At 46.0% G+C, this 26,891-nt stretch overlaps 1 protein-coding gene across 1 annotated transcript; it reads left to right on the forward strand.

Moving 5' to 3' along the window:
* Positions 1 to 4,208: 4,208 nt before the first annotated feature.
* VSTM5 (V-set and transmembrane domain containing 5) lies at positions 4,209 to 26,339 on the forward strand. The gene is made up of 4 exons (XM_019737554.2): positions 4,209 to 4,604; positions 23,360 to 23,686; positions 23,804 to 23,944; positions 24,078 to 26,339. The coding sequence occupies exons 1-4, from the start codon at positions 4,514 to 4,516 to the stop codon at positions 24,119 to 24,121; spliced, it is 603 nt and encodes a 200-aa protein (XP_019593113.2). The 5' UTR covers positions 4,209 to 4,513; the 3' UTR covers positions 24,122 to 26,339.
* Positions 26,340 to 26,891: the final 552 nt, after the last annotated feature.

Consider the following 26,891-nt stretch of genomic DNA (forward strand, 5'->3'; position numbering starts at 1 on the left):
CGACTTTGTGAGACACTGAAAGAGAGGGCCATCTTTCTATGTCATTAAAACTAATCTACTGTGATTAAAATGAGAACAGTGGTGGTGTGGGACTGGCAGGTAGGCAAGGGCAGGAGGGAGACTAACTGGAAAGAAGGATGGAGTAACTTTCTTAGATGATAGAAATGCGTTATTATTTTGGATGGCGGTTACACTGGTACATTTATCAAAATGTATTGATCTGGACACTTAGGATCTGTGCATTCTATTGTATATAAATTATGCTCATTTTTCTAAATCACCCATAATTACATAACCCACAGAAAGATACTGTTGTATGTCATCTAAATGTGGTGACGAACTTTGTGGAACCAACCACGTGGCCATACGGTCTCACAAATTCATATGTACTTACAAGAACAATTGAATAGCATATTTAAAATTAGAACTGTCCTAAAAATAAATAAACAAGCAAACATAGGACTGTCCTCAAAAATGAGAACCGTATGAAGATGTACAGTTGTCATAAAGCCAGAGCACTATAAACACACATCATTTGCTTCTCTTGGAAGTGAAGAATAGCTCCTAAGGCCTTCAGAAAATAAACACTGATGAGTATTGTTTTTATTCCAGAGTGGTTGGTTGGTGAGAAGAGTTACCAAATACCTGAGGCTATAGAATATGCCAAAGATTGCAGAGGAGGAGTCAACACTTACAAGTGTCCTCTATATTCAGTATATAGACTCCTCAAATCTTAGTCCCAATCTGCTTTTCTAATCTCCCTCCCTACTCCCCTCAATGCCATGCCTGGGATCTTGTAGGCATTTAATTAATATTTGTTGGAAGGAAGGAGGGAAGGGAGAGAGGGAAGAGAAGAGAGAGAGAGGAAGGAAAAGAAAACTGAAATTGTAAATCTAACCATTGCTTAATGTGCAGAGCCTAGCACATTGCCTGGTACAGGGGCAGGGTTAATAAAAGTTTGATGACTAAACAAATGAATATAAGCGTTTCTTGAATTCTTGGACTCATGGATATCTCCCTCCTCCCAACTATAGTATCCTACTCTAAAGAAAGGATCTGATAAACTCAGATCTAAGTGTCATAGGCATGACCACGAGAAGCTTCTAACTAATCTAGAGCAGTGGTTTTCCTGGCTGCACATGAGAATCATTCAGCTTTTGAAAAACATTAATGGCAGGACCCCACATCCAGAAAATCTAGTTCAATTGAACTGGAAAGAAGCCCAAGCTGTAGTGCCTTCTTAATAATGTGCAGACAGGGTTGACCATTTCTGTTACAGTCCAACCCCCTCAGAGGTCCATAGAATTGATATCACTTCTCCATGGGCAGAGAGCTGGTAGGTGACAGAAGTGGGATATGAACTCATAGAATCACTGAGTCACTCTAGCCTTTATCAGTTCTTTATCTCATGAAGTTCTTCCTTCTCTCTTATATATCTCAGACTTGGTTTTTCTCATTCATATATTCATTTAACAAATACTTATTAAGTACCTACCAGGTGCCAGGTATACAGCAGTGAACAAAACAACCAGTTTCCTCTCACCTTGGCTTCAGCAGGAAGAGCCTGTATACCTGGAGGCCTGTCTCAATTTGGATCATTCTTTCTCCACTAGTTTATGAAAGTCTTCTATTTTTGATCTATGAAGGGACTAGGAGCCATGAGCTATTCATCTTTGGAGATGCAGAGCCTAGCACATTGCCTGGTACAGGGGCAGAGTTAATAAAAGTTTAATGACTAACAAATGAATATAAGCGTTTCTTGAATTCTTGGACTCATGGATATCTCCCTCCTCCCCACTATAGTATCCTACTCTAAAGAAAGGATCTGATAAACTCAGATCTAAGTGTCATAGGCATGACCATGAGAAGCTTCTAACTAATCTAGAGCAGTGGTTTTCCTGGCTGCACATGAGAATCATTCAGAGAGCTTTTGAAAAACACTAATGGCAGGACCCAACATCCAGAAAATCTAGTTCAATTGAACTGGAAAGAAGCCCAAGCTGTAGTGCCTTCTTAATAATGTGCAGACAGGGTTGACCATTTCTGGTACAGTCCAACCCCCTCAGAGGTCCATAGAGTTGATATCACTTCTCCATGGGCAGAGAGCTGGTAGGTGACAGAAGCGGGATATGAACTCGTAGAATCACTGAGTCACTCTAGCCTTTATCAGTTCTTTATCTCATGAAGTTCTTCCTTCTCTCTTATATATCTCAGACTCGGTTTTTCTCATTCATATATTCATTTAACAAATACTTATTAAGTACCTACCAGGTGCCAGGTATACAGCAGTGAACAAAACAACCAGTTTCCTCTCACCTTGGCTTCAGCAGGAAGAGCCTGTATACCTGGAGGCCTGTCTCAATTTGGATCATTCTTTCTCCACTAGTTTATGAAAGTCTTCTATTTTTGATCTATGAAGGGACTAGGAGCCATGAGCTATTCATCTTTGGAGATGCAGAGCCTAGCATATTGCCTGGTACAGGGGCAGAGTTAATAAAAGTTTGATGACTAAACAAATGAATACAAGCGATTCTTGGATTCCCTTACATGGAAAAAAAGAAAACAGAAAAATGTCAAGAACACCACTTGTATTAGTCAGGATTTCCTCAATTATATGTCATAGAAATCCAACTTCAATTTTCTGAGGCAAAAGAGGGTATTTATTTGCTCATAACTGGCAAAGGCAAGTGCGTCGAATCCCAGAGCTCAAATCATGTCATTAGGGCTCTATCTCTTTTCTCATTTTGTGTCATCTTGGCTTCATTCTTAATTCAGGGCCTGTCCATGTGACAGGCAAGATGGTTCCCCAGTATTGTCAAGTTCCACATCCTCTGATTTTAGCAATCCCAACAATGGCCACATATCATGTCCAGAGAAGACTCTGTGGACCCCATCTGCCCATTCTTGAACTAAATACTTTGGCTGGTGAAGAGTGTACTCTGATTGGTCAGTCTGTCTCACAAGTCCATCCTGGGGCAGCCAGCAGGGTACCACTACTGTCAGCCTCACAAGAATACAGGGAATTGGCAAGGAATCCCCATTGGGAACCAGAAGAAGGAGATAGGAAAGTGTGCTAGACTACCATGGTCTTCTATCTTTCCATCTTTATGCTCTACCATCCTTACTTGGCATAATGGCTTTTGTCCTCATCCATGTAACTTCATGAATGCAAGACATGTCACAGATCTAAACATTATGATATCCACAAGGTAGGAAGAAAGGGGGAAGGGCAGCCCTAGCTTTATCTGTCATTTTTATCAGGAAAGTGAAAACTTACCCAGAAACTCCCCAAGAAGACTTTCTTTAGACACCACTGGTCAGCATTGGATTGCACTGCTACCGCAGCTGTAAAGGAAGCTAGGAAATCTAATTTTAACAAACTGGAATAGAATTTATGACTAGCTGGGACCAATCCTAATTCCTCTCCCACCCTATACTCCTCTCAGCCCCCAGGGTCAATCATTCCTGTTCTGAGTCCCCATAGCATCCTGGGCCTCCCTCATCAAAGTGACATGTGCTCTGTACAGCAATTGCTTGTTTTTCCAGTGCCCACCTTTTGCCAGGATTTTAAAAGAGATGTCATGTCTATTTTGTTCATAGTTGTATCCCCAGCACATAGCACAGTGTCCAGCTTCATTCCACCAATGTTCTCTATCTACCATGTGCCAGGCATTGTGCAAATAAGTAGGCACTGTGCACTGTGCAAAGAAGTGACCACTTCTTGGATGGATGGATGGATGGATGGATGGATGGATGGATGGATGGATGGATGTGTGGATGGGTGTGTGGATGGGTGTGTGGGTAGATGGTGGATGGTAGCTGGATGGATGATGGATGGTGGATGAATGAAGGAAGTTTGGGTGAATCGATAAATGGCTGGATAGTTGGATGGATGGCAGGTGGGTGAATAGTGGATAGATGGATGGTGGATGAATATCATCACTGTCCAATGGCTCCACCCAGAGCAGCCAGTCTGAGGCTCCCTTGTCCCCCTCTTCTCATTCTTCTCACCCCAACCTATCATTTCACTTTCCTAAAAGCCTTCTTGTTTCCCAGGGAGCCATTAGATGGTCCCTCTTGGTCCTGAAGCAATAGCTAGTGCTTTCCCTCCCTCCTGCCATCTAGCTGAATCTTGAATCAATACCAGTAAACTGGGTGTGAACGGAAGGAGACTGCTCCTTATTTGCCATTATTTACCTCTAAGTGTGTGCCATTGCTTCTCTCTCTCTCTCTCTCTCTCTCTCTCTCTCTCTCTCTCTCTCTCTCTCTCTCTCTCTCAATCTCTCTCTCTCTCCCACCCCACACCCCACCCACCCGTTTTCTTTCCAACTACTTGGGAACTGGCTCAACCAGAGTACAACCAGCTCATCTGCATCTGGCCCTAGGGGACTTGAAGGAGCCAGAGGCAGGTAGGCGGGCAGGAGCAGCGGCAGCAGCGGCCACAGCGCACAGCCTGGTCCGCGCGGCGCCTCTGGGAAGCCCATGCCCGGCCCGTGTCGCCCCGGGCTTTCTCATGAGGCCTCTGCCGAGCCGCAGGAGGAAACACCGCGGCATCTCCCTGGGACTCCTCGCCCTCTGTCTGGCCGCAGCCGGCTGTTTGCAGAGTAAGCACTGGGCTGGGCGGGGTGCGGGGACGACGCGTTGCGGGGCGGCGGAGGGTCCCGGGTGTTGCGGGTGCCTGGCTGCCGGCACTCACCCACCTCGGCGGGCGCTCATGGCTCGCAGGGAACGCGCCGCTTCCCGGGGGCTGGGCGCGGCCTGGAGCTGTGCGCCGACCGCGGCCACAGGGACCTCTTGGGCGACTTCGGGGTGCGCGCCCCGCCCCGCCCGGCCGGGCGTTATCAGAGCCGGAAACTGGCCGGGAGATAACCTGCTCCCGGTCCGGTGGCCGCCTTCTCTGCAATAGTTTTCATTTCTTTTTCCTGGAATAACCAGACTGCAGCTGAGGTGTCCGAGACCTCAAGGGCGCAGGGGCCTGGCTCTCTACTGTGGTGACCCCTCAGGCTTCTGGGTCAATAGCACGTTCTGTGGGTCCCCCCGATAACTCAGACGAACCCACCCACAGTAGAGTCTCTTGAGGAAAAGGGGTTCTGGGGTTTGGGGTTGGGTGTTGGGGCCTAAATGCACCAGTGGTCCTCCCCAGTCAACCCTGAGCGGGAGGCTTGGTGGGTGGACACTTGAATCCCCCTGCTCAACGCACAGCACAAAATCCCATTGATACGAACAACCGATTATAACGCAGCTTTACTTCCTCCTTTAATAACTGTCATTATTAGCATTCGCATTTTACAGATTAGTCAGTCAGCTGAGGTTTAGAGAGTGACTAATGCAGGGCCACTGAAGGTGGGAGGACCTATAGGAAGAGCCAGTACTTGTTAAGCACATATGCACTCACCGTCCCTCAAACTTTACAGGACTTCTATCATTTAATCATCTGAGTAACCTTAAAACATAAGTGCTACTCTTATCCCGTTTTCACAAGTGAGGAATCTGCGACACAGAGAGGTTGTTGTTACTTGCACAGAGTAGACATTGGTAGAGCTAGGATTCAAACCTGGGCGATCTAGCACTGTTGACCTTTGTGCCTCTTTGGCTAGTGCCCAGCTTTGCAGGCTGCAAATATCAGAAACCTACAATAACTGGCATGGGGTATGTGCCTCTGGCTGTCTGTGGGGCAAGAAGTAGCTGCTGTTAGTCCATCAGGTGGGTAGGTGTGTTTGGCATGGCAGTGACCTTTTCCATTGTTTTACACCCCTCCAGCACATGTTTCCAACCCCTATTCTCAGGCAACATCCGTAGAGGTGTTCCTGATGTTTGTGGGCTTGCCATTTGCTACAGTGTATAATTCGTTTATTCACGCACTCATTCAGTGCACTCTCCGCCTGCAGGAAGCAAGCCACAGTGGGTACTGGGATAACCATGGTTCTCAGTCTTGTTCTCATGCAAGCAAACAAGAGTGCCAGCTTGGGGTGGCGAGCTCTGAACGGCAGGATGTGCCAACTTTCTGGAAGCCCTAGAGGTTCAAAACCTAGACTGAGGGAACAAGCTCCCAAAGGGAGCCGCACCTCCTCAGACCTGACAGATGGACAGGAGCAACCAGGGGAATGGAACAGAGGGAATACAGGGTGTCCTAGACAAAGTTGAAGCATGTGCAAAACCTGGAGGACGGGTAAAAGTTTTGCAATTCTTGGACTGAATATCTGACTTGCACAGCTGTAAGCTCCAGGAAAGCAGGCACTCTTTTCCAGTTCTGGGTCCCTAGCCAAGGTCTACTCCTTAAATGACAGTGAATGGCTGTACCCCTGCCTGAATGAGGCCTGTCCTTCAGGGCCAGCCCTGAGGGTGTAGAGTGGGCTCCCTCACACCAGCTCCCTCCATTCTCTGCCTTTTCAGCCTCTGTCAAAAGCTACCACCCAGAAAGTCTGATATTCATCATTTCCACTGAAGTCTATGTTAAAGCCCACCCCACAAACACAAGCACACAAACTCCCTGCATTTGAAGCCTTTTCTCTATCAGTGGGACTATTATGGACTGCATGTTTGTGTCCTCCTGAAATTAATATGTTGAAGCCCTAACTCTCCATATGATGGTGGGGCTTGGAAGTGGGGTTTTTTGGAGGCAATTAGGTTTAGATTGAGGTCATGAGGTTGAGACATCTGTAATGGGATTAGTGCCTCTATAAGAAGAGGAAAGCACCAGTTGCCCCCTCCACCATGTGAGGATACAGCAAGAAGGTGCCATCTGCAAGCCCGGAAGAGAGGCCTCACCAAGCACTGAATCTGTTGCACCTCGAGCTCAGACTTGCAGCCTCTGGAACTGTGAGCAATAAATGTCTGTTGTTTAAGCCCCCCATTCTATGGTGTTTTGTTAGCCCGAGCTGACTAAGACAGGGACTTAAAGGTTATCCCCACCCCGAAAGCTTGCAGGCTTCCTGTAGCAGGCCAAGGTGGGCTGCCTGTCTAGGACCCCTGTTCATGTCCTTTCTCAGTTTTCAGCATGGTAAGGTAGCCAACAGGGAGTGGCCAGTGTTCCCTGGAAGCAGATGATCCAAGACTAAAGTAGGAAAGGTTAGTTAATGGCCTGGGGCCTAGTCAGCTTGCTTCCTGTGGTTCAACCCCAGCTTCTGAGAAGCAGCCTGCTCCCCCAACACACACACACACACACACACACACACACACACACACACATGCACAAATGCCCTTCGACATCTCTACTTTCCCAGGGAGGGGCCAGGGTAGAGGAGTGGTCCCCACTGAGTCACAGCCCAGTACCCTAGAGAGCAGAGAAACAGAATGGGGGCTCAATCTGGGTCTGGGGAGGGAGTCGATGGGCCAGGAGCTGCCACAATCAGAAAGGAATTGTGGGTTCTGGACTTAACCGGGGGTAAGATGGGTAGGAATGGGGCGGACAGCCAGTGTAGGAGGAATCCCCTTGAAGTCCCTGGGGAGACACCCAGATCCATCGCTCCAGGACAAAGCCCCACTGGTCACCTTGTGCTGCCACCCACGTGGCACATGTTTACTGAGCACCTACTACGTATCAGACTCTGCACTGGCCCCAAATGAAGCAGAGAACAATGAGGTGTCGTCTGTCTGCATTGAACTTGCAGATTTATAGACAAAATTTTGCATACGTATACATGTACCTACCAAAAACGTGGTGTTTGGATGTGCTTTCAAATAATACAATAGTGCTGTACTTGCTATTCAGCCACTTAGTTTTTATATTAATTTTTTAAAGCTCTATCCACATTGATAAGCAGAGATCTTGCTCATTCCTTTCAACCTCTATGTCATCATGTAAATGTGCTATTTCTTACTTAGCCAGCTTCCTCCTGATGGATCTTTAAGCTTTTAGCTTTTAGCGCTCACTTAGGGGAGAGCAGACCCTGAATACAGGGTGACAAGTGCAGTGCTAGTGACGTGCCCATCATATGCAGGATGTGGGGGTTCAGGGCCACCTCCAGCCTGACAGGGGCACCCTGCACACACACCTCCTCCCCACAGCGGTAATGCACACACACACAAAAAAAAATGCCTGAGGGATTAAATTGAAGATATTGAGGGGACGGTGGCATCAACCAGAAAGGGACCCAAATTTCTTCATTCCTGATCTCCAAAGGTGTCCTGAATGTACTTCCTGCTGGTCTGGGAAGGGGCTGCAGTCAGGAGACTCTCCTTTCTCCGTTATCCCCAGGACCTGAGGACACCTGTACATTTCAGCCACTACGAGACTTAACAAAATATATTTGAATCTGTCTAAAGTCAGGATGTATGTTACAAATCAATAGCTTTGCTATAATCTCTGTTGGTCTGGACTGAAGGTGTCCTGAAGTCATCAGGACACCTTTGAAGATCAGGAATGTCTGTTGGCTCTGTCAGTCACCAGGAGTCGTCTTACCTGGAAAGTAGGAAAGGCTTCATGGAGAAGGTGAGGCCAAGTCTTGAAAGATGAGTAAGTGTACATAGCAGGGCAGGGTGGAGAAGAGAATTCTAGGCATACAGCAAGTGCTCAAAAACTAGGCGCACTATTCCCCTTGGGGCCTCGCAGGTCGGAGCATGCTAAGCAAAAGAGGAAGTGGCTGCTGCCTTAGCATGCACACACTGGTATTTTAGCTGGTACCCCACTGACACGACATCTCCGTAAGTTCAGTGCACTCAGGACCTCAGTGATCTGCCTGCATCTGGGTTTTCCCTAGAAAAATGGGCTTGGGGTAGGAAAGTATTTACTTAAACTGCAGAAATGGGAGTAGGAAAAAGGCACGACTGGCAAGTTCAAAGTTGGAAAAAGATTTGCTCCCATAACAGGTGAGCTGGGCAGTGAAGGCACCAGTCAGCCCTGTGGGCAACGGGGAAATGACACACTGGACCATAAAAAGAGCACAGGACATTCTTTGTCCACATGTGGTCCAGGAAGCACATTGGCCTTTCCCCCCCACTGAGGCGCACCCCAGGGGGGCAGTTCAGGCCTGTGCCACGTGGCTCTGGGGTTTCTTGGGAACTCTCAGCTGACAGAAGGGGAAGGGCCTGGGGACTGGTCACAGCCCCCGTGCTGGCTCTGACCCCTGTAGGTGAGGTCACCTTCCTTCTCTGAGCACACAGGACAATGTGAGGGTGGGCTGGCTTACTGCTTCTCAACCAAGGCCGCACATTAGACCCACCTGGTGGCAGCAGGGGGTGGGGCATGGGGGTCTTGTAGGACCTACAGATGCCAACCCCCTTCTCCAGACAGTTGATTTGGTTTTGCTGAGGGCTGGACCCAGCACCACTTGTTTCGTATTTAAGGTCCTCGGGTAATTCTAATGTGTGCCAGGCAGAGAGCTCCTGGACTAGACCATTTCTGGGTCCCCCCCCCCCATTAGCCTCCTCCTATGGAATCAGTTGTCAGGAAGCCTGCATATTTCTCCCCCTTTCTGTTCTCAGAATACCCGCCATTGTGTGCAGCAGTCTTGTTTATATCTTATTTGTGGCTTGATCCTGACAAACCTATAGATACTTTCCCACCATGCTTTAGTCAGGAGACAAGGCTGCTTTGCTTCCAAGTTTGGTTTGGTTCAATAAATAGTTCATGAGCCACTCCTTTCTTCCTTCATCTTCCTGTTCCACACACATTTGTGCAGAGGTGTCTGAGGAGGAGCCCCGCTTCCAGTTCCCCAGGCTGGCCACTGGCCCAGGCCTGACCATAATTCCTGCAGCCAAGCTCTACAGAGGGCAAACCCAGCAGTGCCCCACCCCCCAGTGTGGTTCAGGACCAGGCAGCTGCCTCCACCATACGTGGTTTCCTTGGCATCTGAGTAGAAACACAGCACTAACTTGACCAAAGCCCGTGGCCATTCAGGAAAGAGTTCAGCTTTCTGGCAAGGGTGGCTCTTATTTAAGGTAGAAAGTTTCCAGAAGGAATTCCACAGGGAGGAATTTCAGTCTCTTGCCATACTTCCATAAAGGAATCACAGATTTACAAATGCTCATTCCAGTTCTACACCTACTATATGGTTTGGGCTGGAAGAACCAGCTGCCAGGCTCAGATCTACTATTTCAATCCCTGGTACAGCTCCAGCTTCTGCTTACACACCCCTGAGGATGGGGAGCTCACTAACTCCGTAAGCAGCTCAATGCATCTTCAAAGAATTCTCATTAATAATAGCTAATAGTTATTGAGTGATCATTAACCGTCAGAAACTGTAATAATCTCCTTACACGCATTGTCTCACTTAAACTTCATTCTGTTGCAGGAAGCGAGCACCACACTACGTAGGATACAGCAGGTCCTTGAATAACATTGTTTCATTCATCGTCACTTTGTTCACTGTCATTTCATTATAATATCGATAAGAAAAAAAAACAGGAATTCCCAGCTGGGGCCACTGTCTGTATGGAGTTTGCACAGTCTCCCTATTTCCGTGTGGGTTTTCTCCAAGGACTCCGGTTTTCTCCCACATCCCAAAGATGTGCCTGTGAGGTGAACCTGCGTGTCTATGTTGTCCCAGTGTGACTGAGTGTGGGTGTGAGTGTGAGTGCGTCCTGTGATGGAAAGGCGACCTGTCCAGGGTGGGTTCCTGCCTTGTACCCTGAGCTGCTGGGATAGGGTCTGGCCACCATGACCCTGAACTGGAAACAGCAATCTGGGAAAATTATCCTACTTGTTTTTATCAGTCGTTCTTAAATATATGCATAGCTCACATTTATTTCAATGTTTAACATTAGAAATGTTTGGGGTCTTCAGTTAGCAGTTTGGTGATGTTTTTGTGACCAGAAATATGCCGTAGGAACTTAACTCTTGTTTCTATCAATTAGCCTAGGGTGAAATTGGTTTCGTTATATGTTGTTTCACAGTTTCCAAGAACCTATCATCACCGATGTTAAGTGAGGACTTACCGACCTTATTTCATAGGTAAGGTAACTGAGACTGAAAGAAACTGTTTACTCCAGATCACACAGCTGTGACTGGCAAACCTAAATTCTGAACACAAGAGTCTGTCTGACTCCAGAGTCCACGAATGCATCCGTTGTACACACTGACTCAATTCTGTTCTCCAGAACCTGTCTCCTTTCAGTCTTTACCCACTTGTCCTCATTCTGGCACTGCCTGGGTGTCACAAGGCTTTCTTCTCCAAGAAGAGAAGTTATGCAGCAGAAGTGGCCACGGCCTGGCTGAAACGAAGTTAGCAGTGATGTTGGAGAGGAGAGGAGGGGCCAGCCTGCAGGGATGCTGGGAGCACCCTCAGTGCCCGCTTTGCCCTATGCTCTTGCAGAATCGTGACTGCTGAGGTTCTAAAAGTGTGGTCCTGGGACCAGCAGCAGCGTCACCTAGTTAGAAAGGCAAACTCCAGGGCCAACCCCGGGCCTACTGGGTGAGAAACTGAGACTGGGTCCCGGCAATTGTTTTAACAAGCCCTGCAGGTGGCTGTGGTGCAGCTGCATGTTGAAAAATACTGTGTGATAACATTGGAGCGGTGGAGGGGGCAAATGGAATTACTTCACTCACCCTTTTCTGGGTTCGAAAGGCCCTCTTTGCGGGGGCTCTGAGAAGAGATTGGGCTGAGTGGGTCAGGCGCCAAATTAACTAATAATGGACTTCCACATAGAGCATGAGACGCTGAGTTGATGCTCTGCAAATGTTAGCTCCCCTCGCTTCCGTTCCCAAACGCTCGTTGAATGGAATGAGACTGGGTTCAATTCTCGTGGCCTGGAATCAGGGATTCTTCTGGGTAAGAAATCAGGGAAGGGAGTTCCCCTGCCCCCTGGAATTGTTCCTGGCTGTCAAACTCTGTCACCCCCAGGTTTTTTGGGTTGTGTTTTCGTTGACTCATTGGCATCCAAGCCGTGATGATCCGTAATTACAAATGAGGAAACGGTGGGTCCCAGAGGTAAAGGGATTTGTGCAGTCACCCCACTAGGATGTGTGCAGCCAAAACAGAACCCGGGTCTTTGGTTCCACAGAGTGTCCATGGGGTGGCCCTCGCAGGGCTTTCCCAGCCAGCATTGTGCCCTCCTCTGCCACCTTCTGCTCCCACAAGCAGGTGTGCCTTCTCACCTCTGGGGAGAAGGGTGGAGCTGACCTCTCACCAAGCCTGCTGAGTTTCCACTCTCCCGTCAGAGAAGGAGCCGGGAAGAACACCAGGTGAGTGTGGTGGCCCAGAAGCCACATGGGTGTTTCAAGCAGGAGAGAGTGGTCAGCAGTGCCCCAGGAGGAGAAGGTCATCTACTGAGAATGAGCAGGAATTTGGAGGTCCAAAGAGATTGGAGGGAACTTGTCTTAGTCATTGTGGAATAAGGAAGAGTAAATTTACATGAAAAACAGTAAAATTGGCAGTATGGAGACCCTTCTTGAATTCGGTGACCTTGAATGTACCCTGGAAACAGTGGGCTTTGTTGTTTTGGAGAGTGTCTGCTGTAGGAATTCTGCTGCAGTGCTGACGCCCAGGTTTGGGCAGAGAGGAAGCAGAGAGCTGCTGATGGCAGGTGAGAGTTTTGCCAGGCAAAAGACAGAGGCCAGTGGAGTTTAAAGAATTGGCAGGAGTGCTTAGGACATGATGGGAAGGGAACCAAGATAGGGAGGGAAGTAAGGATGATGGATTGGGGAAAGTAGAAAGAGGAAGGACCCAGGAGGCCAATGGTAGAAGCTGAACAGTAAACAGGAAGAAGGTTGTTGGCTGAGCAGGCTGCTTTACTGGAGGCCAAGGTAGAGTAGAAGAAGAATGTTCTTGTAGAGCAAGGATGGAGTGTCCATGAGGATGCTGGAACTGGGGGCACAGTGCTGACGTTGTTGAGAAGAGGAGACAGGAATGACCTTAAGGGAACAGGGTGGGTTTTCTTTTTTTGCAAGAGGGTGGAAGAGTGATAGTCTAAACCCGTGCTGTCCAATAGAAATATCATGCAAGCCACAGATGTAAGGCACATACGTAATTTTAAATTTTCTAGTGGCCACATTAATTTCACCTGTTTTTTTTTCACTTTTCAGTTTTAATAATAGATTTTGTTTAACCCAATATATCCAAAATATTATCATTTCAACATGTAATCAAGATAAAGATTATTAATGAGATATTTTACGCTCTGTTTAACATACTAAGTCTTCAAAATCTGATGTGTGTTTTATATTTAGAGTGCGTCTCAACTAAGACTAGCCAATCTCAAGTGTTCAATAACTATGAGTGGCTAGCAGCTACCATATTGGAAAGCCCAGGTCTATACTCAGAGTATCTTGCTTACTGGAGGCAGCTGTGGGGCAATGAAAAGAGAGTGGAGTTCCAGTCTCAGCTCTGATTTTCTACTCAGCAAGGACTGGGGCACTTATGTTAGGCCTCTGAGCCTCAGTTTCCCCACTTGCGTTATGCAACTCTTCCATTTGGCTATTCCTGAGTCATACTGTACCCTTTATTATAAGCTGGTAATAGTTTCTTCAGTGATCAGATAAGCAAGTACCTTTAAACAAAAACCATAATTTCTTAACCCATCTCCTGCCTCACACAAGTTGAGATAATGCTTGTTAAGTACGTTGTCAATGTGTAAATGTGAATTACTAACATTTTCAAATGTGAAAAACCTGGGGCTCAGACAATGTTTGCACGCATTTCCTTTTGGACGCTGTTTTGCACGCTATTTTTATTTTTTAAGTAGCTCACAAACTCCCTAAAATGTTCCAACTGTTCAAAATGGTATAGAGTGAAATGTAAGGCTTTCTTCCACCCCAGACACACAATCTGCTCCCCAGAGACAACTACAGCTCGAGGTTTTTAGTATATCCTTTCAGAGGTCCATTTATCCGGGTAAGTGGGCATGTGTGTGTGTGCACTTTACTCAAATGGAAACATTCTGTACACACTATTCTGCCTTGTGCTTTGTCATCATTTTTGAGATCATCAAATACTAATGCACATAGGTTTGCCTCATTTTTTAATGTCTCTAGTATTCCCAGGTATGAATATTGGTAATTCAAAGTATGAATGTTGATCATTTATTTAACTGGTTGTGACATAATAAGAAATATGTATTTGGTCTCTGATCCTGGTTCTTGACACAGAGCTCCTAAAACCCTAGTGATTTCCTGAGTGACAGGTGTAACAGGAGCGTCTTTTGTTATACTATTTGGTCTTTAGTCCCTTGGAATCACCAGCGTGATAAGAGTGTCTTTTTGTTTATTAATGAGGAGACTCTTGGAAGGTGAGGGCTGCTTGGCAGAAGAACAAACCATATAGTTAGAGGGTTGGAACTTTCAGCCTCACCACTGACCTCCAGGGAAAGGACAGGAGCTGGGGATTGAGTTAATCACCAATGGCCAAGGATTTCATTCAATCATGCCTATATAATGGACCATCACGCCCTGCTAAAAAATAATAATAATAATAAAACCAAACTGAAGGAGTTCACAGAGCTTCTGGGCTGGTGAACACATCAAGATGCTGAGAGGGTGATGTACTCAGAGAGGAAGGGCATGGAAGCTCCATGCCCCTCCCCACAGACCCTGCCCTAGGTATCTCTTCCATTTGGCTCTTCCTGAGTTGTATCCTTTGTAGTAAACTGCTCATAGTAAAGTGCTTTCCTGAGTTCTTTCAACTGTTCCAGCAACTTATCAAACCTGAGGAAGGGGTGTTGGGAACCCCTGATGTGTAGCCAGTTGGGCAAAAGTATGGGAGGCCAGGACTTGTGATTGGCGTCTGTAGTGGGGGGCAGTCTTGTGAGACTTACCCCTTAACCTGTGTGATTTGTGCTGACTCCAGTTAGTGTCAGAAGAGTTGGGAGTAGAGTAACAAACAGTTTTCCTTCACTGGAGAACACATAGGTTGTCTCCAGTATTTACTACTGCAATTGACTGACTACATACTTTGCTTCAGTGGCGATGCTTGTACTTATATCATTGCATCTAGTACACTTAGTGCTAGTACGATAAGTTTCTAAAAGTGGAATTCTAGGTCAAGAGGTATGTGCTATTTAAATAATTCTAGAGGTTTCATCGTATTGCCCTCCACGTGGGTTACACCCATTTTTAATCCCCACGGTAATGTTTGAGTACAACTGCTGCACACTCCTGACAACACAATGTTATCAGCCTTCTTCATCTTTACCAGTCTGACAGCGGCCAAGTCATTCAGCTTTCCCAGCCTGGGTTTCACTGGTCTGCGATAATTGCGTATGACAGCTAGTCCCTAACAGGTGTTCCCAATAGAAATGGTGGCTATTGCCATTTTGGAGTGATTTTTGTTTGACTGGGGTACAAATACAGGAACCTGAGGAGGAGAGCAGTCTCCCAGCTTCTATCCAAACCTGCACCTGTCCATGGGGTGTGGGTTTGGCTGAGGTCTGGTGACTTCCCAAGGCCATTAAAGAGCAAGATCATGGGGAAGCCCCCTTGGGACGAAATGATCTTTGGTCTCTGAGTCATCAGGCACTGAGGGGGTGAATTACTACTTGAGCTAACAGGAGGGACGGGTAACATAACCCTGTAAGTTATGTGCAATTGTCAGTCATCAACACTATTCGTGACATCTAAACCCAGAAGCCATTATTTCGGGGGGGGTGTTGGCTTCCTACAAGAAGCTGTGTTTCCAGAATTCCAAGCTTGCTTGTTTCAAGAATGGCAGAAGTGAGGCATGGACATGGATAGTTTAGGTGTGCAAAACTGTGCCACTTCTCATCCTAGCTATTTGACTCTCAGCAGACGTAGGATTGGGAAAGGACTCTTGCCAGCACCTCCCTCAGTCAGATCCGTTGCCCTCCTCAGCTCAGCATAGATCCTCCCTTCCTGTTCTATCCAAATGGGCAGCAGTTTGACAGGCAGGGCATATATGTCTTCATTCATTCATTCATTCATTCATCCATACAATGAGCAAACATTTGGTCCTGTCCAAAATATCACACTTAGAAAATGTCCCTGGGTTCAAAGGACCCATAATGTTTATTTATACTTTTGGTTTATAGGATTCATAATAAAAAAATACTATCAAGTTTTATTGGTCCAATAATTGTGTTGTGGCTGTATTGCCAATAACAACCCTTCTCACCTCCGTAGCCTAGCTGGTCATGGCACAAGGGGGTAGGTAGATGGGTCTGGGTTCAAATCTTGCAGAAGAGCAGGCTTTATGTGAACTATGCAGACGAAATGTTTCCATGGACGTTTTGGTACAGGATCAAATACCAAGGACATTTTGGTGTGGACCAAATGTCTCTGTGGACATTTTGGACAGGACCAACTGTGCCACAAGGATTCATACGAGTACATTGTGAGCTCCTACAAGTGCCAAGCCCTGTGCTGGACACAGGGGTGGCCGAGGTGAACTGGAAGCGAGTTCTCACAGTCTGCCATGCACATGTGCACTTCCTGCTGTTTCTTATCCCCAGATAGGGCCACACCCAGCTGTTCCCAACTGTTTGGGCTCCAGCCAGCGGTCCTCCTGAAGGTACACAGATAGGACAAGCACATGTGGTGGGCCCAGAGCAGTGCGGGTGATGTGTGTAAATGATAACACTTCTGCTGCCAGACCGCCCTTCCAGGAGCCCAGCTCAGATCCTGCCATGTCTCTATTTGAAAACCACCCTGGGTCCTCCCTGCCTGAGGAATAACTCCATGGGGTAACCCCCAGCCTGTCACAGATTCCTCATGCTACAGCCAACCTGCACTTCTAGCTCACTGGGTCCCCAACCTGAGGATCCGCTGTGCCTCCCTAGGTGGCTTCACTCTTCCCCCAGCCGGGATTGTGCATCCTCGTTCTCCCATGCTTTTAAAGTCTTATCCTTCCAGCCTCAGCTTACATGAGTGTCTCTCCCCTTCCCCAGCTCCTGCAAACCTGATTCGGTTCTCAATAAAAGGGGGGTAATAATATTCACCAGGCCAGCACCCATGAGCCAGTGCCCTGCTATGGAGGAAGCGTGGCAAGTGTAGACAGGGTTCAACGACTGGTGGGAAGCATCCACTAAAGTGGGGGCGCAGTGGGAGTGCTGACCCTTGGGGGATATGTTTGGGAGCCAGGGAGTTAAGGGAAGAATGGTATTTGTCTTCTCTCAACTTACCCAGAGCTGGAGCTGGCTGCCCCGCACCACTCCTGCGAGGCCCCTCGATGCCTTGGAAATCAGCTATCGTATACCTTGGAATTTACTCTTTGCTCTTCAACATTTCTTTAAGCCTCAGACAGGGTGACCAGCTGTCTTGGTTAGCCCATGACTTCCTGATTTTAGCACTGAAACTCCCAAATCCTGGGAAAATTCAGTCCCAGGCAAACTGGGAGGCTTTGGTCACCCTGAGGCTTGTGACACACTGAGAAGAGTGAGTGGTGGGCCCGTGGTAAATGCTGTGCCCTGGTGGGCCTGACACTTATGCTTCCATCCTCATCTTCACAGCCTCCTCCCAGAGGTTTTCCCTTGTCTACTGAAATTGTGTTCTGAATACTATTGACCTCTGGTGTGATTTCAGGACATGCATCCTTCTTAAATTATCAGTTTTTAAAAAGTAGCAAAACACTACCTCTATAATTTATTTGTAAGAAAAGGAATAAGTAACCATTCTGAGTACAGTTAAGTCTTCACTTAATGTCATCTATGGGTACTTGGAAAAACGAAACAACATATATAAGAAAACCAATTATACCTTAGGCGTTAGGCGAATTGATATAAACAAGAGTTAAGTTCCTATGGTATATTTCTGGTTACAAAAACATCACCAAACTTCTAAATGAAGGCCCAAAATGGTTTTGATATTAAATATTGAAATAAATGTGAGCTAGATATATATGAGGTCTGACAATTAAGCTCATGAACTTGTTGCAATGATGTTGCTAACCTTTTTTGATATCAGAGGGATTATTCATTATGAATTTGTACCCACTGGACAAACAGGTAATCAAGTTTACTATTTGGAAGTGCTGAAAAGGCTGTGTGAAAAAGTTGGATGACCTGAACTTTTCACCAACAATTCATGGCTCTTCCATCATGACAATGCACCAGCTCACACAGCACTGTCAGTGAGGGAGTTTTTAGCCAGTAAACAAATAACTGTATTGGAACACCCTCCCTGCTCACCTGATCTGGCCCCCAGTGACTTTCTTTACTCGAAGATAAAGGAAATATTGAAAGGAAGACATTTTGATGACATTCAGGACACCAAGGGTAATACGACCACAGCTCTGATGGCCATTCCAGAAAAAGAGTTCCCAAATTGCTCTGAAGGGTGGACTAGGTGCTGGCGTCGGTGCATAGCTTCCCAAGGGGAGTACTTGGAAGGTGACCGTGATGATATTCGGCAATGAGTTCACGAACTTAATTGTCTGACCTCGTATTTAAGACAGATTGGTAAAAACAAGTTAGAATTCTTTTCCAACCTGCTATTCCAGTTCAGGGACATGGTGGTTGCAGCCTATCCCAGCCGCTCAGGGCGCAAAGTGGGTCCCACCCTGGACAGAATGCCCTTCCATCACACCCACACTCACTCACACTGGGGCAATGTAGACACGCCAGTTCACCTCAGGGGCACATATTTGTGACATGGGAGGAAACCAGACTCCCCGGAGAAAATCCACGCAGACATGGGGAGAATGTGGAAACTCCACATAGACGGTGGCCCTGGCCAAGAATCGATTTTTTTTTTCTCATCAACATTATAATTAGATGACTTGGAATGAAATTCCATTAACTGAAGACCTGCTGTATTATATTCCAGCCCATTGCTGGGAAGCTGGTTTCACCTGCCTGGTCCTTTCTCTCTAAATAGTTCCCAGAGGTTCTCTCCAGCTCCAGGAAACCAGGCTTTCAGGAAGCTTCAGTGACTTCTACCTTGCTAAATCAGTTCTGTGAATCAGTCCCGCACAGTTCAGTTCTGTGACTTCTTCCTTAAAGGAGACATTTGCATCTATCTGGGAAATGGGTAGAATTTAGGTCTCTGCTTTTCACATAGAATTCAAGTGAAGATGAAAAGCAAGGTAAACTTTTAAACTTTTCTTTGAACTTTGCCCACAAGATTGCTTCAACTAATCAGGGGAACTTAAAAAGATTTTTTTAAAAAACAATTTTTTTTATAATTATTAATTCAACAAATAACTGAAAAATTCAAAATTATATAAATGTGTAACTTAGAAAATAAAACTCTGCTGCTATCCATTCTCTAGTTAACAGTTTAACATATGTTACTCCAACATTCTTCTATACATAGTATATACATATTAACATATATTTACACAAATATAAATAAGATAATATGCTGTTTTATAAATTTATTTTTAACTTAGTAACATATCATGGACATCTTTCCTTGTTCTCACAAAGCTCATTCTTGTTAATGGCTGCCTGACATCCATTTTCAGAGTAAAATCTGATTTATTAACCAACCTCCTTGAGTAGAACATTTAAGCTAGGTCTAGACACTAAGTTTCTCCAGACTTGTTCTGGAATGATGTTAGCATGAGGTGCAGAGGTAGTTATTCATTAATTCAACTTTTTAAACAGTTGACAAGCAGTTTACTTTTAAAATCTTGGAACTGTTAATTTTCCATTTTTGCTATGGACCACTTATTTCTAATTATATGTGGTAGATTGACAGGAGGAAGAATTCTTTGCTCTTAAAACCTAGCTAAGTGCCTGGTTAGTTTGTCTGATTAGGAGATTTTTCTGGTCAAGAGAAAATACAGAAACCAGTACAAACTAGTTGGTCAGTTTCTAGCCGTATCAGTGTTAGCCTAAAAATAGCAGGCCAAAGTGAGAGGCAACAGGCATTAATTTGAGACTTAAAAAATATATGTAGCTATTCAGGGAGCACTGATTCAGGCAGAGGCCCAAATTTTGTTTCAGTTAAGAGACCAAAGCAAAGGGTGTTTATGAGAAAGGGAAGGGGAACAGTTATATCTATAGAAGGAAGGCATTTCTATAGGTGCAGATAAGCTAACATAATGATATTAATTCTAAAGAACGTTTTAAATTTTCAGTCAGGTCGTCATCAGTCCAGTAGTCATAATGTCTGCTTTTTGCAAACAGTTCTGTGGAGCACAACGTTGCTTTAGGTCCAGTCCAAAGGTTATTTGGCCCTGTTTTAATACTGCAAAGGTCTGAGGCATAAGATCTTTCAAGGCAGTTCCTCTAGTATGGAAGTTCGAGTGCCATTTTAAACTAGCTCCATTTATATTATTGTTTTACAACAGCATCTCAGAAACTTGGACTTGTTATTTTTGTTTTTCAGTTTTGCTGTTTCTTGGGGCAAAGTAATTGAAAGGCTCAAATGACGGTCCCCAAGGCTATTAAAAGAGCTGGCAGTCTCCCTTGATCAACATGGTTAACATGAGATGTATATGAAACACACATAAGTGATGACACAGATTTGTCACTAGTTCTAAATATGGTTCTCCAGATCTTTCAGTAATCGCTATTCCAACTGCTCGAATTTGAGGTCAGAGAAATCAGAAAACATAGATTGATAAATGATAGTTAGTCCTTCTACTTGGTAGTAGAATGAGAAAAACACGGATTTTACATCCGATAGAACTGCGTTCAAATCCCACCTTTGCATTGTGTATGGAATACTATTCTGCCATAAGAAAAGATGAAACAGTACCATTTGCAGCAACATGGATGGATCCTGAGATTATTATGCTAAGCGAAATAAGTCAGACAGAAAAAGTCGAGAACCATATGATTTCACTGATATGTGGGATATAAAACTGAAAACAACAAAGGAACAAGACAAACAAATAAAGAAGCAAAAACTCATAGACACAGACAATAGTTTAGTGGTTACCAGAGTATAAGGGGGCAGGGGAGATAGTAGATGAGGGTGAAAGGGATCAAATATATGGTGATGGAAGGAGAACTGACTCTGGGAAGTGAATATACAACGTGATACATAAATGATGTATTACAGAATTGTACACCTGAAACCTATGTAACTTTACTAATAAGTGTCACCCCAATAAACTTTAAAGAAAAAAACAGACAAAACAGAAACCAAATCCCACCTTTGCCATTCCCTAGCTATGTAGGAGTGTTGCTAACTCTTATGTAAAAAACAAGAGATAAGGATTGTAAAGTGCATAATATCTATATAACTATTACAGAAAGCCTTGACTAAGTTATAGTTCTTTCCTATCCATTTGTTAGTTTTTAGAGTTGCCTAATTTTTCAAACCACCCAAGCAGGAACAGTTCTATCAGGAATGGCTCATCCTTCTTGCTTTTATAAATATTTGGCATTTACTTATTCATTCACTCAACAGACATGTATTGACCAATCATTATGTCAGGCATTAAGTACAAGGGACACAGAGATGAAGAAAACACATAATTCCTACCCTCCACGGGCTGACCTGCAATTTGACCTCTGTTTTCTTCCTGAGAAAAAGAGAGAGAGAAAGCGAATGTGGCAAAGTTAATAATTGTGGTGAATCTAGCAGTTATATAGATATTAATTGTACTTTCAACCTTTCTGGGAGTTTAACATTTTTTAAAATACAGAGTTGGGGAGAAAATACATTTCTATTACTTGCCAACTATAATTCTTGAAAGCCATTAGTCCCAATTTTTCAGCACAGAATTTATCAGATTATTTATCTCCAGTTACCAAGCCAGATCTTAGGAGAGCAGCACAAATGGGACATGCTGGCGATGGGAGAGGACGATGAGAAAGGTCTGAAAAAGTAACAGGCATGGTTACCTGCAGCCACACAGCAGGGGCCCCCGGGCAACTGGACACCCAAAGAGTGAGAGGGCTAAACAGGAGGTGGAGGTGGAAACCAAGGGATGGGCTCCAAGCTTGAGTCTTGCCCAATTCACTCTCTGGTCTCCAGCCAACCCTTTCCACTCTTCTCAGTGTGGGGGCATTTGTCACATTCTGTGCCGTCAACTGCCAATCACTGACTATTGATTCAAGCATAGAGGTTTGATATATAAACTTTGGAATCGGCAGCCCTTGTGAGTCTCAGCTTTGAGGAGTGAATTGAACAAGCTAGTTAATCCTGGGGAGCCTGTTATATGTAAATTCTCAATAAAATCACAATAGGCTGTGTGCGGCGAAGAGACGATGTATGTAAAGCAGTTAGCACAGGGCCTGTGCCTGCTACCTACTTAATACATGTGTAACCACATACATTTCACCTTAGCCAATGGCACTATTCATCTACCCATTTCACTCAGAAATCTCAGCTTGATGCCTCTTTGCCCCACCCACTCCCACATCTACTTCGTCAGCATGTTCTGTCCTCCCTACTTCCAAATACATTTCCTAAGTCAGACCGCTTTTCACCCTCCAAGGTTATATCTCAATCTCTTATCCGGAGTCCCCTTTGGCAGCCATCCGAGTCCTCTTCCTGCTTCCACTCTGCTCCCCTCACCCCTAGAATATTCTCCACAGCAGACATTCTCAAACTGAATGGAGAATGTCACCCTCCTACTTCATTTTCCTATGGATTCCCACCCCTGACCCTCACGTCGCAACCTGGGTCCTGCCCAACTCTCCAACCTTGTCTCCTAAACTCTGCCCATGGCTCAGTGAATTCTCACACACTGGCCTTTCTGTTCCTCAAACACACCAGCACTCACTCTCACTTCGCGGTCTCGATGGTTGTTCCCGCTGCCTGAAACGCGCCTCCCAAATGTCTCCACCTGGCTGCCTCTTCTTCCTCCCTGTCCTTTAGGGCTCAGTTCAAATGCCGTTTCCTCAGTGAGGTCCTCCCTGCCTATGCTCTCTAATGGTGTGTACCACCTCCACCCCTACTGGTCGAAAGGGTGCTGTTTTCTTATCCTTAAAGCTCACTATTATCTAAGATGATTGGTTGGCTCATTTAGCCCTTGTTTGTCTCCCTTACAGAATGGAAGCTCCAGGGAACAGTAAACAGTAACCTTTTGTTCTGTTCACTGTCTTAGTCAGCTCGGGCTGCCATAACAAAACAGAGACTGGGGGGCTTAAGCAACAGAAATGTATTTTGTCGCAGTTCTGGAGGCTGGAAAGTCCAAGATCAAGCTGCTGGTAGATCTCGGTTTCTGGTGAGAACTCTCTTCCTGGCTGCCAGGCAGCCGCTTTCTTGCTGCATTTGCTCATGGCCTTTCGTCCATGTGTGCCCATGGAGACAGAGCACAGACTCTCTCGTGTCTCCTCTTACAAAGACCTGAAGGCTGTTGGATCAGGGCCATACCCTTATGACCTCTTTTAACCCGACTTCCTTTGAGGCCCCAACTCCAAATACAACCACACTGAGGGTTAGTGTCTCAACATAGGAATTTGGGGTGGGGGGGGATCTAAACATTTAGTTCATAACATTCACCACTGTAGCATCGGCACTAGAACCGAGAAGGGAGCCTGGCATGTCATGGGCACTCCATCAGAGAATATAGAAGTTCACGTCACTTTGAGTCCATATAAGTGGCCCCACATCTAGCACTCCATCCTGCAGGTCAGGGCGTGTCACTGTACATTCCCCAGGCTGCCATCAATGCCACGGTGGAAGAAGACATCCTGCTGTCTGTGGACTATTCCTGCCATGGCGTCCCCACCATCGAGTGGAAATACACATCCACCTGGGGCGTGCAGAAGATCGTAGAGTGGAAACCAGGGACTCAGGCCAACGTCTCCCAAAGCCACAAGGACAGAGTCTGCACCTTTGACAACGGCTCCATCCAGCTCTTCAGTGTGGGCGTAAGGGATTCCGGCTACTATGTCATCACGGTGACAGAGCAACTGGGGAGCAGCCAGTTTGGCACCATCATGCTGCATGTGTCAGGTAAGAGCCCCAGGAGCCCGGCGCCCCTGTGACTGCAAGTGTGTGTGTGTGTGGGGGGGGGTCAACTTCATGACATTAAGAGATTTATCTTCCCCTTGCTCTCACCCCGCCCCACAGAGATCCTCTATGAAGACCTCCACTTCGTTGCAGTCTTCCTTGCTTTTCTTGCTGCTGTGGCCGCAGTGTTAATCAGCCTCATGTGGGTTTGTAATAAGTGTGCATATAAATTCCAGAGGAAGAGAAGGCACAAGCTCAAAGGTAATTTTCGGGGACTTGTGACAATCAGTGTATGCTTTTACGGCCAGTGGTGTGGCACATGTTAATCTTGTTCTCACCAAATAACCACCTGGTGACTCATTTGCAACTCATTGACTTGTCTTTTGCTTTTCAGAGAGCACAACTGAGGAGATTGAGCTGCAAGATATTGAGTGTTAGCCAAGGCTGAGCCCAATTACATTCCTACCTCAAGAGGAAAATATTATTTTCCAGTGAAAGGAGTAAACACATCAATCCACCCTAAGAGCCTCCTGTTGTCCTGCCACGGCCACCCATTCCCGGTGGGACCGCCAGACGTTCACCAAGGTGACTGCATGCAGTTGAAAGCTGTGGATTGGACAAAGTCAGTTCTTGTACATGCATGAAGTTCAAGGAGAAGAGAGCTTTAGGCTTTGAGCCAGAGCTTTGCTTGGCTGCCGTGTCAGAGCCATGCTAACCCATAGCCAGTGGCACAGGGCTTGGGCCCGGGTCATGGCCATTGGAGGAGTCCCATATCAGAGGGCAGCGTATCTCCAGATCAAGTGTGCAGCTTTCCGTGCGTCTGTCAGCACTGCCGGTGCCCTCCAACCACCTGCTGTGAGAAAACATGAGGCGTTTAGACAGCCTGCCTAAGAAACAGAGGTAGGAAGAGATAGCGTGAGGTTTGCAGTGCTATCACGAGTTGCTCGGAGCGGGGCGAGGGCCCCTCGTGGCCTGGAACTTTAGGGAGAAGAGCTTCATTTGTTGAGGGACCGGCACTGGGAACAAGGAATAAGGAGAAAATTACCTTTCTCTTCCTCTCTTAAGTCCAGCATGAATTGGATTTTCCCTCTTGTGGCCCCAGTGTGAGGAAAACCACAGTTCTCTGTGGGCAGCATCTGGCCTTCAGATGGCCTCCCGACCAGCTGTGCGAAAGCGGGGCCTGCATGGTGGGTGGTACACCTGGGAAGTCGGGCAGCGCAGGCTTCAAAACCTAGCCTCCTCAGTCACTAGCACTTCATGTCTCAAGCCAGCCACACTTTCTCCCCCAAGTGGGCAAAGGAACACTTGGCATTCACCTACCTCACAGTCAGGATATCAAGTGAAGCCCGCAGAAGACATAGAGCTTTCCAAGCAATTTAAGACAAGCATGACGATTCTTCCAGGATCTGAAAAGCAGTGCAATACTGAGTACTGGAAATTGATCAAATGCCCTGGGGTATTGGGTGCCAGGTGAAATTAGAGACTGAATCACAGCTGGCCTTGGCCCTTCCTCTCTGATATTGGTTACTAGGTTTACCTGCAAGTTTCTCCATCCCAACTTCCATTTGGCAATCTCTAAAGCAGGCCTAAATTTATTTTCCATTTCTCTTTTCTCTCACTAGTATTTTTAGCTGCAGACCGAAGGTACCACCCCAATTATTGGTGAAGGCTGCAGTTTTTAGTTATGTCCCCAGCCCTCAGCTGCAAATTCACTAATGCAAAGGAGAAGGAGAGCTAGAACATTCCCTTCTCTCTGCCCTCCCTTCAAATCCCTAATGTCCACATCTTTTCTTCTTCCCAAGTGGCAGATAAAGAGTTGCCTGGCAAAGTTAGTAGGAGGCCTCTCCCCGAGTAATGAACCCAGGGTTGCAGGAAGAGATCTCTTGGAGTATTCAGACAGGAGCTATCAGTGATGGAGAGACGGGCTCTGAAGGCACCACCTGACTCAAAAGGCAAGAGGGCAGACAGTCTAAACAACTGATTTGTAGCTCTAGCAGCTGAGACGTTCTCACTTCAAGCCACCTCCTGTCCACATGCATGTAAACACGCACACCTGTGCCCGTTCCCCAGTCAGAGGAACCTGGCCTGTGCCAGGACGGCTTCTTTCCATGGGTCTCCGGTGCCCTGAAGAAGCAGGGTGAGGGGAACTGGAGAGAAAAGGGCAGTCAAGGATAATCTTTCTTTCTCTTTCACACACAACGCCCATCAGCTGGAAACCAATTTGGATTTGGTAACTGCTGGAATCTGTGTCCTATTTTATTCTACCTGCTTTTTAGAACTCTACATCTCAGTTTGTCAGAAATCAGGGGTGGAAATTCTCATAATAAAAGGAGAAATGGAAATGAATACCCAGTGAGTGGCCTCCACTGGGCAAAACCCAGGTGTAAATTGGCCCCCTGCCCCTCAAAATTTCATGAAAGGTTATACCCTCAGCTTTACATTTCTTCATTTTGCACTTTTAAATCTCTCTCCATCCTGAACATTCCTGTGGAAAGCTTTTGATCCCAGAAGCCTGAGGTTTTTGTCTGTTTTTCACAGAAGAAAATATGAAGTCATAAAGGTTAGCCACCCTAAATGTTAAGCTGTAAGTTATTATGCTTCAAACTGTGAAAAAAAAAAAAATGTTTTAAAGAATGAAATAAAACCTGAAACGAAAGTCCAGGTCCTTTGTGTGTGAGCCCACTGCTGCTGAGAAGTCCATGGCCCTGGGGAAGCTTCCATCAGCTGTGGGTGTAAACAAAACCTTCTGCCACAGTCCTGGGTCTGGCACATCTTTTTAAATGACAATAGAACGAATCGTGTTTGCTCTGTTACCGGTGGTGATAATATTCCTCTGCTCTTTGTCTTCTTGAAGGAATGAATTCAGTTGAGAGACAGCGTTTTGTGCAGGTAAAAGATAATAAGTTTATTAGCAAAGGCAGATACATTCCAAGATGTGGAGCAGACCAGTCCCAAGGGGGGAAGGCCTCTCCTTAGATTGCATAAAGGCTTTTATTTCTATGGGTAGAATTGCCTCCCCCTCTCCCTTCTGTTTATCTCTTTCTTTCCTGCTGAGGTGCCCAGTTCTCCCTTTTGGTTCTCAAGGCCGTTTCTGTCAGTTTTCTTTTTATGATTTGTTTGAACAGCTTACTAAAATGGTCCTGATAAGCCGGCTGTATACTCTGATAAGCGGAATGTCTTCCTCCTTTCTTTGGCTTTTAACAACACA

Source organism: Rhinolophus sinicus, linkage group LG06 (assembly GCF_036562045.2).
Source record: "Rhinolophus sinicus isolate RSC01 linkage group LG06, ASM3656204v1, whole genome shotgun sequence".
Lineage (NCBI taxonomy): Eukaryota > Metazoa > Chordata > Mammalia > Chiroptera > Rhinolophidae > Rhinolophus > Rhinolophus sinicus.

What these genes read in the sequence shown, in the direction of transcription:
- VSTM5 (XM_019737554.2), top strand. Translation starts at nt 4,514, where the DNA reads ATGAGGCCTCTGCCGAGCCGCAGGAGGAAACACCGCGGCATCTCCCTG. An exon ending in CGCAGCCGGCTGTTTGCAGA is followed by an intron (nt 4,605 to 23,359) that starts GTAAGCACTGGG and finishes TCCATCCTGCAG; the next exon opens with GTCAGGGCGTGTCACTGTAC. An exon ending in GAGAAGGCACAAGCTCAAAG is followed by an intron (nt 23,945 to 24,077) that starts GTAATTTTCGGG and finishes TTTGCTTTTCAG; the next exon opens with AGAGCACAACTGAGGAGATT.